The sequence below is a fragment of the Poecilia mexicana genome, unplaced genomic scaffold, assembly GCF_051168715.1.
Source record: "Poecilia mexicana isolate PSO_F unplaced genomic scaffold, ASM5116871v1 scaffold_13, whole genome shotgun sequence".
In the NCBI taxonomy this organism is placed as follows: domain Eukaryota; kingdom Metazoa; phylum Chordata; class Actinopteri; order Cyprinodontiformes; family Poeciliidae; genus Poecilia; species Poecilia mexicana.
The window spans coordinates 32,004,093-32,018,534 of NW_028263382.1; the positions used below are offsets into that span (position 1 = coordinate 32,004,093).

Sequence of the window (14,442 nt, forward strand, 5' to 3'; positions counted from 1 at the left end):
TATTGTTCCGCAGCAGTGTTTACAAGGCACGGCGGGTTGTTGTGGGGTTGGTAGTATGTCGCAGGAGACAATATGAAGTCTGTCAGCTGAACAAAATGGAGGACAGGTACTTTAGGCCTTGAAATATGGCGCAGCAGCTTCGCCGTATCTTATATTCAAAGTAAGAGCCTGGCATGGTTGGTTTAAATGTGTTTACTTTTGCTCTGATAGTGAAATGAAATGTTTGATACCCTTGGGATGTTTTTCTTCCCTTTTAAACGAAACACCAAAGAGGTGCAGGTTGAGACAGGATGACTTGATGCAGGACAGATGTGAACTATCTGAACTTGATGGATTTTATGAATAAAAGCTGCCTAAACTGCATTTAACAACATATCCACAAGCTTTTTCTATCTCAGAAAAAGCTTGTTTCCATAAGAGAAATCAAGAAATGCGTCAGGATAAAAAAGTGTAAAGAAGGCATGATGGTATTGCATGTTAAGTTACAAAACTTAGGAATCAATTCTTAACCCAATGTCTACTCCAGCGAAGTCTCGCACTTGAATTTGAAGCCTTGAACTGAAGATTTATTTGCAGATTTCTCCAGTGAGAAGGAGTAAAGGAGAAAGGTTGTCTGAGAGTAGTAGCCTTGAGAGCCACCCATGAATCTAAAAGCTCTTTGTTGCAAGCTGATTTGTCTGAATTTACAATAATTAATGAATGGCTTTTAACAATAATAGGAAAAATACAATTCTGAAAATATTTATACAGATGTAATTTTTTGTTCCATTCCGGCCCAACATTATTACTCTGAAGCGGACAGAGACTGCACATCACTGATAAATCTGCACATAGTTTTCCTACAACATGTTGTTTGGCATTAAAAGCTAATACTACTCATATCAGAGCTGAAAGGAAGCTAAAACAAGCCACCTAAATCACATAATTAGGCAGCAGTAGTCGTTTTGTACAGATAAAACATTCAGAAAAAGAAAAAATCAAACAAGAATGCACATATCTGACCTGATAAACTTTATGCTCACAAACAACCATGTTCTTTGCTAAGGTTGTTTAAGCTGTATCTTTACCTTCTCATTTTCCTTCGTGGTCTATATGAATCAATATTATTGGTGTCAAACACATTTGTTATATTACATAGAGACCTGTTCAATGAATTAGAATATTATTGAAAAGTTAATCATTATTATTTTCCACTTGTTAATAAAACACAACATTTAAAATTAGAATAGGACATTAAAATTTTTTTTTAACATAGAATATAGCCTTAGTGAAATGTATGTTTAGTACCTGCTGTAAGGTTTTCAATTTTCTGACAAATGAGCCTCATGAGAACTCTTATTCAAACGTATTAAATATGACTGAATATACTGGATTTGAACAATAATATGGCAAACTACACACACACCGTTGTTCACATCCTGTTCCAATTTCCAGCATCGTTCATTAGGAAATCAAAGCCTCCCTCATTGCTCACCTTTTGTGTCAGTGTCTCTCCCTGCTTTCTTTTCTTTCTTTTTTTTTTATCTCAAAACCGGCTGTATATCAATACCTGCTGTCATGTCAGACCGACTTCGACTGGGCGCTGCAGCTGTCACACCCGGGTCAGGGACGGAGGGCGCTGTGGGGGAAGATGGGAGATCTGAGTGCAAACAGAGTCTGTCTCTGGATTGTCACCGAGGGAGGGGACGCTCTCCCTGTCCGTGTGAGGCTGAGACCACAGGATAAGAATGTGTTTGACATTGCTTGTAATTGTGTAATGTTTGTTCTGTTGGTATCAGGGGGTGGAGGGCTGGGGGACTGCATCAGCAAACAGGTATTAGATTGTCAGTTGTGTGTGTGTGTGTGTGTGTGTGTGTGTGTGTGTGTGTGTGTGGGTGAGTGCGTGCGTGTGCGTGTGTGTGTTGGGGGATGTAGAAGGGTTGGGTTAGCATTCTTTGAGAGACAGCTAGAAGTCCAGACTTTGGCTTTAGTGTTCGTATTACACATTGTTTCTTTGCAGCGTTGTAAATATGTGAATTCAGTTAATGGTGCAAGTTATCCTTATTTTAACTAATTTGTGAAACAAACTTTATTTTTGTTCTTCCATCTCGTATTAATAACCGCAGTAGCGATCATATTTAACTTCCATATACATTACCTTGCAAAGGTTTCCATAACCTGTGAACTAGGGCTGGACGATATGGCTGAAAACTTATCACGATATAATCATTTCATATCTGTTGATGCTAATAATTGTCAATATCAGTAATTATTGATTAGTTTTTGTTTTAAATATCTGAAATACTGCCAAACAGGGAATGTGATCTTTCCCGTTTAATCCAGTTTTCTTTCCACGCTGTGGTTTTTATTTTTAAGCAGCTGTGAGACACGGTGGAAAACCTGCTGCTGCTCAAGTTACTCAACAGGCTGTTGCTAGGTAACCAAAAAGTGAATGAGTTAGTTGATGTCACCGAGGTTGATTAGCTAGCCGTGAGAGGTTGAGCAGCTAAAGCATTTCCTCTGCCTACATCACCCAGAATGCCGTGCGATTCTGGATCAGGGTTCAGTGCCTATTCTACATACTGAATATTGATCACATGTCTATCGTGATATATATTGTTGTTGATTTATTGTCCAGCCCTATCTTGAACTGTTCTACATTTTGACACATTATAAATGTATTTTATGTGAAACCATCACAAAAACATGTATAATTAAAATCTGGAAGGAGAATGATGCTTTCAACATGCCATGCATTTGTGTTCAACCTCCATGAGGCAAAACCTTGTTGAGCCACCTTTAATGCTAATTAGATTAAATCAGTTATATCAAGGCTTACCTCATATTCACAGCTAGATTCAGGGCTGCACTTTGACTAGGCCGTTCTAGCCCATGAGTATGGTTTGATCTAAATATGCTTGTAGGGTCATTGTCCCGCCAGAAGGTGAACTCTGCCCCAGTCTCACATCTGACCCACCGTAACCTTTTACGCAGCCCTTTAGACTCTAGAGAGCCGCATAAATAAAACCTTCGAGATAACAGTAGTGTTCTAAGATATTATTTTATCAGTCAAATCAGAGCAGCTTTTTATTGGTCTACTGCGTTCATTATTATTTAATTTAAAAAATTTTTTTTCAGCTTCACATCAAATTATAATGTTGTTCCCTCCTCAAAAGCATAATTCAGGTTCCGCTTCACGGAGCAACCCTTCACCCTTGCCTTAATTTGTGTTGCTCTAAATCCAAAGTAAATCAGATTTTTTTTACTGTTTGTTGTTGTATGAGAAAATGTGAAATACCTAGAAGGCTTGGGAATACTTAGCAACCTTTACACTGAATGTTAGCATTTCCTAAACCGCCGGTGAACCTTTGCACTGACGTAATGAAGCACATCATCATCATCAGCAGCAGCGACTGTGTGCTAATCATGGAGTCTGCTGGAAGTTGTGGTCTTGTCAGTGCGTGCACACAGAGAATGGCCTTGGCTGAGCTGCACAGATAGCAGCAGTGGACAGGTCAGTCAGTGTGTGCGCGTGTGTGTATGTGTGTGTGTGTGTGTGTTTGTTTGCTTTGTCCTACCCGGTCTGAGTCAAAGAGCAACACAGTGTGGCTGCAGCTGTAACCCTCTTTCTTCCATCACGTGATCCACGCATCATGAGAGTAACCTGCAAGGACCGTGTAGCTGTGTTTCCATCAACCATAAAATTGCATAAATTAAAATTTTTAAAATAAATTTGCTTAACGGAAACACACCAATTAAAAAAAAAACCTCAATAAGTTTTTGCACTAGGATGCCGTGGTTTTTCAGTCACATGGAAACACTTTTTTTTTGACATCACACGAGTCACATGATCAATTACTACTGGCAAAAACGACAAAGAAGACGACAGGAAGTAGGAGGATGGTTTGTTTTTGTTGGGGGGTTTTTCCGGACAATGTGCCGCTTGTTCCACCATGAAAAGTTGTGTGTCACTCAAATGACACACAACAAGATCCATAGCTCTTCTGTGACAATGCAGCGTTCTTAGCTTCTCTCAGGGTTGTTGTCACGCCAACACCTGAATGAGACACTGACCTCTCCTCTGAAAGACGAGGCTGAGTTATGAATATACCTCATGTAACTTTTTAGATCCATCACTGGCACAATTTTTATTGACTTAACACTCTCTGTAAAAACTTGAGATTTTTGTGAAAACTTGAGATTTTCTATTCTGCTTTTAAGTGTTTACATTAGTTGTTGCTGAAAATGTTAATGGAATGCTTGTGTTGTCCAGAACTGCCTGCTGGCTCCGATGATCTTTTTTTGTAACATCATTCTTATTGTTACGTGTTGCCTAGCATAGCACTGCGTGCTCCTGCTCATTCGTGTACTTGCTTTACATGGACAAGCTTAATCACATTTGATTTTAATTCCACTTCTTATTTAATGGAAATATTGCAAATGAGAATTTTTTTTTTTTTGACACTAGCAGAATATCGACAAAGATTACCACACATTTGTAATGGATTTTGTGTGTCTCTGTGTGTGTGTGTGTGTGTGTGTGTGTGTTTCTCTCTCCTGCCAGTGCGTTACAGCCAAGGCCCCGGCGAAGTCTCCTCTTCCACTGCCATCAGTCACCACAGCAGCAGCAGCCAGTCGGTGCTGCAGCAGGTGTCCCCGGGAGGACTGGACCACAGCCACAGCCTGCTGTCGCCCGACGCCAAGATGGTGAGTGAGCACACCTGGGCCCTCCCTCCGCAGCTGCAGATTAGATAAGGCATGGTGTGCGTTCAGCGGAAACCCTGAGTCCTGCTCTCCCATGGACCCTTTGCCAACAATTCTCACATTGTGCAGCTCAGTTTGAGCGGCAGCGTCCTAACAGGCAGCCTTCACCCGAGCAGACAGGCAGGCATGCTGGTCGCTCTGCCAACAAACCTCACAATGAAACGTTCTGTTCTTATTGATTAAACGCCCAGCAAAGAGAAGCCAAAGGTGGAGTAACGACAGCACCATTTGATTGTGGCCGATAATCTGCCGTTGTATGAATTTTTTTTTGTAATAACATGCATTAAAAACATCTCTAATTTTATTATATCTTGTTCATGAGGAGGCAAGCTTTGTAATAACCTTTCACAGTGGTCTTGACTAACAAGTTGTTCAGGATTTCTGAAGAGCTTCCAGACTTTTCCTTTGGACTTTAGTAGCTTTTTCACTTATTTAGATCCAGTCCTTCCATCTGACAGCGTATTGTGTAGTGTGTGCTTGAAAAAAAAAACTGACCCAGAAAACGAGAAAACGAGAAGGAATTTTTCAGATGAAGACTAATATCTACAGGAAGATATCCATATGGTAGATGTAGGTGTGCTGTGATTCAAAATCATAAAGGAGTTAAACTCAGAGTCCACAGCAAAAATTCCCAAGGGAGAAAATAAAGAATATTCTATTCTATTCTATTCTATTCTATTCTATTCTATTCTATTCTATTCTATTCTATTCATGATGACTTTGAGCAAAATGTAATATTTTTTTGTATTTGGTGGCAATGCTAACTGACCTTAGCATCCACTGAAGGCTCCACTGTATGGAAGGAGCTGTAGCGTAGCAGAGAGAAAGGGAGCAAGCGTGAACAGCATGTACATGAGATTGATTGACAGCACTAAGCTCCTCCTCTTGGCTCTGATTGGATGTTTCTGACCAGGAGTGGTGTATTTCTGCAGATGTTAGTGGGATCACATTGAGCTAAATTTTTTTAGTTTTTTTACCTATGATCTCTCATGTTATACCATCAGAACAGTGACAGTTTTAACAAATATGTAGAAAATTTATTGATTATAAAAGTTAATGCAACATTAAGAAAGATGGAAGATCTGAGGTAAAATCCAAGACACGCATCATCCTACACTTTATCGTTTTCCAAAACTTCAGTCTTTGGGAATAACTTTGCTCCTAGAATACTATAGCAGAAAGTCTGAAACAGTTTGTGTGCTCTTCAGAAATCAGTCTAAAAGGGAGTAAAAAGGGAGTAAATTGTGTCTTATTGAGATGCCTGGAGTTCAGCTTAAAACCGATAACTGTGTAAGTGGAGACATTTCTTCATTTCTTGAGATTTGGAGCCACTTCTTGCCGGAATGATTCATGGATCGTTGTCAGGCAGCAAACAAATAATCGGACCCAGAAAAACAAAGCAAACCCCTTCCCCCCAAAAAAAACATTCCTCTGTCACTTTCAGATATCGAGTGAAAAGGCTGAAAAAGTCCAATCCATCAGACCCAAATAAGTCTATTTCAGACTTTAAATTGTTGGCCTGTGTTTGAGCTGACCTAACTTCCCTGTTAGGAAGGACACTTCCACCTTTCCGACTCGATTTCTGTGAAACGAGTACCAACATTGTGTTGTGAAGATCTGTCAGTTTGTTTTTTTTTTCTCTTTTTTTTTTGTCCCCTTGTGGTTGTGAAATGAGCCATATTCAAATGAATGAAACCCCAGTCCAGAGGAGGATCCAGTAAACCCACTGAACCGTTTGCTCTCATATCTGTTTCTTTAAATTTTTTCTTTTTTGTTTACGACGTCCTCTCGCGTGTCGCATTTGAGTGATTTACACGAGAGAAATGTTGGACAAAAGAATCCAAACTGAGTCAACATTCTGAACACGCTGTTTGGTCAGCAGGCAACATCTGGCTCGCTTGGAACATGGATTTACACAGGAAGACACTCAGCCTCTCGTCACTGAGTGCCGCGTTCAGCTGAGAGTAAATAATGCAGCAGTAAAAGCTTGATTTCATTTCCCTCATCTCCCTTCCGCAGATTTCAGGCTCAGGTGGAGGACTTCCTCCGGTCAGCACGCTGACCAACATCCACAGTTCCCACCACAGCCACCAGCAGCCGCAAAACCTCCTAATGCCTCTGAGTGGAGTGATGGCAATAGCGCAGAGTAAGTCTAGCAGGAAACGTGCCGTGCATCCGGAAACAGACTCCCGGGTCTAACATGAGGTGTTTTCGGTCAGGTTTGAGCACGTCGCAGGCCCAGACGGTGCCGGTGATCAACAGCGTGGCGGGGAGCCTGGCCGCTCTCCAGCCGGTGCAGTTCTCCCAGCAGCTCCACAGCCCCCACCAGCCCAGCCTGATGCAGCAGTCGCCCAGCCACATGAGCCAGCAGCCCTTCATGGCCACCGTCACACACTCTCACAGTCAGTAACTCTGCTCTCCTCATGTCTACCTGTTTAATTGTCCATGCTAATTCACTGTTTTTTTGGGTTTGTTTTTTTTTACGGCAGGTGACTACTAGCAGGTGATTATTAGCTTGTGTTGAGTTGTTTGAAATTCAAAGCAGAACCCATGAAGGCAAAACTGTATCAATGGTGACCTCCACTCCGGGTTTTATAGTTCATAAAGTTATAGCTTCTCCTTTTCACTCCAGGTTGCAACGGCGGTGCATAAGATGGTAGATAGAAAAAAGAAATTAAAGTAGAGGAGTAAATTTCCACCCAAAAAACCCCCCCTAACTTAAAAATGTTCTTGAACAAACAAGGAAAAATTTTCAACTTTACAAACAAGGAATTGTTTTGTAACAATGTGTTACAAAACAATTCAGATAATCGACTTTCTGAAATGTGCTGAATTTAGAAAGTCGAAAATATTTCTTGTGCTGGCAATCATGAGGATGATTGACAGCAGTAAAACCCCTCCCCCTAGCTCTGATTGGCTGTTTCTGAAAGAGCATTGTATTTGTTCAGATGACATCAGGACCAGAAGGAGGATGACAGAGAAGCTCAAGTTTTTCACAGATGATATATATGTTGACATTTATTCTGTCACAACATAATTTTAACAAATATGTAAAAACATATAAAAGTTGCATACTCCTGCTTTGTCAAGAACAATTGAAACAAACAAACTGAAAAGGGGAAAGCATCTGTACATTCAGGCCCATTTTTATTGTGTAAAACTGTGGTGTAAGGAGCCAAATATGGCACCATAGCCACAGGTTGAAGACCCCTGATGGTTTGACACTGTTGCTGAATATATTAAAGGGATAGCTCTTTGTAGGGCCAAAAATGTACTTTTCTCAACAGCTAATCTTTTTCACTAAGGTCAAGGACGCTAAGAGATTTTGATAACATTTGGATTGGTAATAACCTCTGAGCAGAACCCCAAAATAAAAAGAAAGATCTTCCGAGACCATATATTTAAGAACAAATCCTACAAATTACATAGTTCTGGTATGTCTCTGTCAAAGAAAATGTAAATATTTCTCCAAACAGAAGCTGGATTTCACACATTTCATGTATTAAAACTTGACATTTTCTTCTTTCTTTTTTTTCTCTTTGCAGTGTATTCACACAAACAAGAGCCCCCGCAGTACTCTCACCCGTCCCGTTTCCCCTCATCCATGGTCACAGACGCCAACAGCATCAGCACCCTCAGCTCCATGTCCTCCAGCAAGACGGTTAGTCCTCTCCTATGTACCCCCAAACCTCCCATCACGCCTCTCAGACCGCAGTTAGATCCCCCTCTGACCTCTCTCTGATTCTCATTCTGATTGCATTAGAATCAGAGCTAAATTTGCTGCATATTCCTTTTAAAAAGAAATCATCCTTAAATACACCCCACAGCAGGAAGTAGACACAACCAGGTAGAAAGAGAGAGAGAGAGAGAGAGAGACTGTGTGTGTGTTTTGTGTGTGTGTGTGTCATGATTTTCTGTTGACTTGTTTAATTCCTTGTCGTGTTAGGATGCTCCTGTAAACAAGATGGTGCAACTCGGGGGTATCTCCTGGGTAAATACTTTACTTTATCAGCTCAGCTTTAATGAGTGTAATCCAACTCAAAGCCAATCACCTTTTAGCCCAGGGTGTGTAGTCGTGCACACTAACCCTTTCTGCTTCCTGTTCGGGGCTGATGCTCAGACAGTCCCAGACCAGACAGACTAGATGGATGCATGGGTGGGACACTCTCATCACCATTCCCGTTTCCTCTCAAACTGCTGTCCAATCAGTCTCTGCCTCTCCTCCACTTTCATCTTCTCCGCTGCTGCCGTCAGGAAATGAAGAGCTGTTAATCACGGCTCTGCTCTCCTGCGTGCTTACAGTGCGGCTGCAGGTGAAATGAAGTGAGTGGAGGAGGGCAGCGGTGAAGTTTTTCTTCTTCTTCTTGTTCCTTTTGGTAATTACGCCGCTTCCTCTTTCCTACTTCTCCCTGCTCTCTTGTGATCGCTCTAGCCTGAAATGTTGTCCACGGTGTGTTAACATGCTCAATTTCCCACGCTGAAGCAGAACGCTTGCTAAGAACAGTAGACAGAGACAAGAACGTTTAGTTAAAATAAAATTACCCAAAATGCAATTTAACTTATTTTTTTATGTTGGGAATAAAAAACCCACATACACTGAAAAAAAGAAAATAGAGCTCCAAATTAAAAAAATGGTGCTGATTTGTGACAATTAATTGAATGAATTTTGATTCTTACGTTTGTTTAACTTGACAACTTAATAAATGAACTTAGATAAACTTAATTTGATTACTTATGACCAAGTAACACAATGTATTTAAGTTGGGTCACCTGTTCTCTTCTTGTAGTATGCCTGAAGTGACCTATAGTGTTATTCTGCTGTTTTATTGAAATCTCCAAAATCACAAATTTCAAATATGTCATTAGACTTTTAAAATGTTAAGTTTAACACTGTACATTGTTATCAGAAATACCCTCAAACCTCAAACTGTGACACCATACTTTCAAAAATCACATAAAAAAAATTATAAAACTATTTTAAAAATGCCTTTGATACACACTGTAAAAAACAACATTGGGGAAAAAAAACATTACAAACAATTAGTAAGTACAACTTATGCAGAAGAGTACAGTACTGTTGTCTTGTATTGTACTGAATTGTTGTCATACATTTATTATAAAACAGTGCAATATTGTATTACGTTGTACTGTACTTTTTTGTATTGTATGTTGAGTGTACTGCACTGGAAAGCCCTGACATACTGAACTGTATTATATTCTATTATACAGTACTGTGCAGTACTGTATTGTAAAATATAACATTTTGTGTATTGTTTATATTGCAATAAGCAATATAATACATATATGTTATAATACGATAAAATATTATGCTTTTCTGTTATATGGTATTATAGGTTACAGGATAGTAACCTATAATTGTCAAGGTTATAGGTTACTATCCTATAACCTATAACCTATATTGTAGAATATTGTAGAATATTCTACAATATTCTATGTAGAATGTTTCAACATAGAATATTGAAACATTCTATGTTTCAATATTACTATGTTATATTGAAACATAGAAATGATACAAATAGTATAAAGATGTATCTAAAAGTAAACTAATTAAATAACTAACAATTACCTCAAACTAATTTAAACATTTGTTATATAATTAAAATTCTATTACATTTAAATTTGTAAAATAAATAATGACCCTTTGAGTTGTAGATTTTCATGCTTTATTCAGTAATTAAAATAAATAAATAAATAAATAAATATATATATGCAAAACATTTTCAGACAGCAGAAAAAAGGCACAAATGCAGAAATATGTAAATATTTACAATATTTAACTTACTTCTACGTAAGAAGATCATTTTGGCACTTTTTTTTAGCGAACTAGAACCAAAAAGACCATTTAAAAAAAAGAGCTTCAGAAATCTTTGCTTCCTGCTTATTCAGCATTATTGCGTGTTATTTATTGAACAATCACCAGAAAAGGGATTTTCTTATCAGGAAGTGATTTGGGCCGAACCTCCTCTTCATTAAACGAGCCGGGCTTTATAGCACCCAGTATTTACCCGCAGCCCTCTGCTCAGAGCGCGCGCCGCGTCTAATGACTCAGGTGTTGGCTGCAGGTCAGCTTTTATCAGGTGAGGCTGTTTGCCGGTTGCGGGGTCATGTCGGGGTCAGCCGTCTCCATGAAGAGGCAGGTGAAAAATAAATCCCTCAAACAGTCCTGAAGGGGGAGAGAGAGTGGAAACAGGCTTTTCAGAGCCAAGGGGAAGAGGAATGGGGAATGTATTTGGTCAGGTGTGGCAGACCGAGGTGGGAGGGCTGTTTAAGGTAAAAGCAGGAAAACTCGACGGCGTGTCAAAATTATGACTTTTTCCAATAATGAAAAATATGATGAAAAATGAAAAACTTGCTCATGAATGAGTGCAAGAAAAAACTGTTTGACAGTTTATCAAACAGATTTTTAATGAGTAAAGTTAACTTTTTTGGTTGATGTTTATGTAAACGTCGCCTTCAGCACTCATCTCTTTCACTCCTTCATCCTCTACAGGTTTAACATAATAAAAATAATATGGTCAAGTTTTTAGCTAAATAAACTGAAACATGAATCCTCTTGAAATCAATTTTAAAACGCTTTGTTTGGCTAAAATAGACTGGATGATGCCATGAAACAATGAGCAACACATGTTCCCTGCTTATGCTTAAGATTCAATTAGAAAACTGATGCTGTCGATGAAGAAAAAGTGCAGCATCAAATAAATTATGATTTTCCCTTTTCTTCCATCTTTCTCCCTTTTTATAGTGGCAAGATCAACTTTGGTCCTCATTTAGTCGTAATTCTCTCTCTTACGATTGTTCTTAATGTACTGGCTTTGTACATTATCAAGTTTAATTCAACAGCACTTTTGTTGATCCACAACTTAAACGGCATGATCTCTTCTTTTTTCTATTTTGAAGAGTTAGACCAACAATAATGGGCCATATTTATAGGTGGATAAATAAATATGATAGTGTCACATCATATTTATGCTTCAGCTAAGAAGGAAGCATAGAGGGAATAAAATTACAGGGGATTTTATGAAAACATTTGCCCTTAACACATTTTTTGTGCAAAATAAACATGTGTTTGAGTTTATGTTGCTTAAATTAAAGTTGGCTTTATTTTTAAAGGGCTTTTTATACACTTTTATCAGGTGTGCAAATACATGTAGAGGATGCTGTTTGTTCCAGCTTTTAACTCTTAATGCCAAATATATTTGAAACATGATATAAATTCAATCATATTTTACAGAAATTAAAAGAACTACAGAGGACAGAAACAATTGAAGAGAATAATTATCCTTTACTTCCCTCTTATGCAATTAACAGCAATATTATTATTATTATTGAGAATAAGACGATGCATCTTGTAAAACTTCAAGGAATCAAATAACTTTATTGTTATACCAGCTCAGATTTATGTTTATGGTATGAAATTCAGACTCAGGTCCCAGTTTAAGAAGCCTAATAAATAACTGAATTAATCATTCACCATCTTCATCATCATCATCATCATCATTATTGTCATCAACTTTATTTATAAAACACTTTTTAAACACCAGACATAGCTGAAACAAAGTGCTGAACATCAGAGATAAATAAGATAAAATAAAGCATAAAAATAAAGGAACAAAGCTGTAATAAATTCAAAACTAAGTTCAAGACACAATAAAACAACACAGTTAAATAAACAAGATCAATACCAATAAAAGTTAAGTAAAAGCGAGTCTCATTTGGGTTGAAGGCCAAAGAGTAAATTTAAATTCTCAGACAGATTTTAAAATTGGACAGTGAATAAATAAATAAATAAATATAAAGTGAAATGAAGCTCAAATTTGCTTTGATAAATGCTGCAAAAGCATTTATCACTATGTTTGCTGCCATCTTGTGGACATGTGTGGATGCGGCAGAATGATAAGTGCAGCTGAAACTCATTATTTCTGCCTTATTTAGTTATTATTTTTCCACTCTATTTAGGCTGTACTTTTAAATTGTAGGTTATAATTGAGCTGATTTTATTTGACTGTTTGTTTGTTTGTGAAGCTGGAAATAAAGGAGTAAAATGACCTCGTGAAGACCATAGTAAACTTTGACAACAAAACTGATTGCCTACTATGGAATATACCCAGAATGCATCTGTGTTTTATGTAACGCAGGTTTTTACTTTGCCTGACTTCTCTCTGCTTTTCTTTCCCAGTGTCCTCTTCCAGCTTGGTGAGAGCGTCCAACCGACTTCCCTGCTGCCCGGCAACCGGAGCGCATTTTTCCACCTTCTCGCCGAGGTTAGCATGACAACTGCTAATGGCCCACAGGCGCGCGCGCTGGACAACAAGCTGGTCAACAAACATGGAGGGGAGGGGGAGGGGGGACCGAGTCTGCCGCGCATGAATGATCAACAAGGATGTTTATGATTCAAACTCAAATCTTAGAAAACAGTATTTGGTTTAAAGAAAAAAGAAAGTCATCCCAAGTTGTCACGTAAAGGAACAAAAGCACCAGAATGAACTATTTTGAGGACCTTAATGGAGGGATTTGGGGTGACTTCAAGACATTAACGACAGAGAGGACAAGGGGGCACCTTGTCTGCACGTGTGACAATCACAATGACCACTATTGATCTTGTGCATACATTTCTTACTGTTTTTTTTTAAAGGAGTCTTCCATGTTTTTATCTGTCCATATTCAGTTTACTATACCGCAAATGACCGCTTGAAGTCGTTCCTTGTGTATACTGTGATTTGAAAAGACTTTGACAATCTCAAAAGGACTATGCAATGCTTTGTATAACTGGATTCTGCACAAAACTCCACACACTTGAGGCTGGAAAAGGAATATGCACTATACAGCTGTTGTAAACTGTTGACAAAATAACAAAAAAAAAAAGTAGATTTGTAATGAATATGCCAAACTGATTTATGTTTTTTTTTTTTTTTTTTTTTTTTGAGGGAACTGATTCTTTCACTTTGAACGTGGGTCGCAGCGCTTTGCTTTCCACGGAAACCTCCGGCTCTTATTTGCTCCCAGGCTCAGTTGAATTTAAGGAATGGGACTCACCCCTCCACTCGGATTTTATCTCCTCCCCCACTTCCTGCTAGCAATGTAAAACAGGACAAATATTGTTAATAACTCCTCGTCATGAATCACGGCTCACCGTCAAATAGCCTTCCCCCTCCCACCGGGAAAGAATGAAAACATCGACAGGTATTCATAAACATGAAAGAGTGGCGGTGTTGTGACAGCGGCGGCGTAAAGATCGCGCGGGAATGCGGGGAATCTGCGAGGCGCGCGCAAATGACGCCTACAGTGACAGTATTAAGGCGTGTTCAGCGTTCATATCCAGACCAAAATTTATAAAGCTTCCCTTTTGGGACGACTCGACCCGTCGCACGTGGACCCACCCAGTCTCCAGCTCATATTATTAGGTCATCATGTAGTCGTTTTATGTGACTGTTATCGGCATACAAGACATGATTCCTTTTTCTCTCTCTCTGTCTCTCTCTCTCTGTCTCTCTCTCTCTCTTTCTCCTTTTATTGTATTATTTTTGTACAAAATTGAAATCAATCGTAAATCATTATTTATACTTACTGAGAAAATATTGGTATTTGAAGTAAAAAGTTTTTTTCTAAAAATAATACATGTGTGGTTATTGTTTTGCATGTTTAGTGAGCATATTTTATGTTTATTGGTGTGTGATTAAA

General features: G+C 38.7%; 1 protein-coding gene across 2 annotated transcripts in view; it reads left to right on the forward strand.

The window, feature by feature from the left end:
- Nucleotides 1–14,376, forward strand: part of hnf1ba (HNF1 homeobox Ba) — a 32,249-nt gene extending 17,873 nt beyond the window's left edge. Inside the window, exons 5-10 of one of the 2 annotated variants that reach the window (XM_088012076.1) lie at nt 4,544–4,686; nt 6,763–6,889; nt 6,963–7,145; nt 8,289–8,404; nt 8,690–8,734; nt 12,941–14,376. In XM_088012076.1, coding sequence (XP_087868202.1) covers nt 4,544–4,686; nt 6,763–6,889; nt 6,963–7,145; nt 8,289–8,404; nt 8,690–8,734; nt 12,941–12,961 — 635 coding nt within the window. In that variant the 3' untranslated portion in view covers nt 12,962–14,376. Of the gene's footprint in view, nt 1–4,543; nt 4,687–6,762; nt 6,890–6,962; nt 7,146–8,288; nt 8,598–8,689; nt 8,735–12,940 lie in introns of those variants that run through there. The other variant, XM_088012075.1, reaches the window with a different exon arrangement.
- The last annotated feature ends 66 nt before the right edge of the window (nt 14,377–14,442 follow it).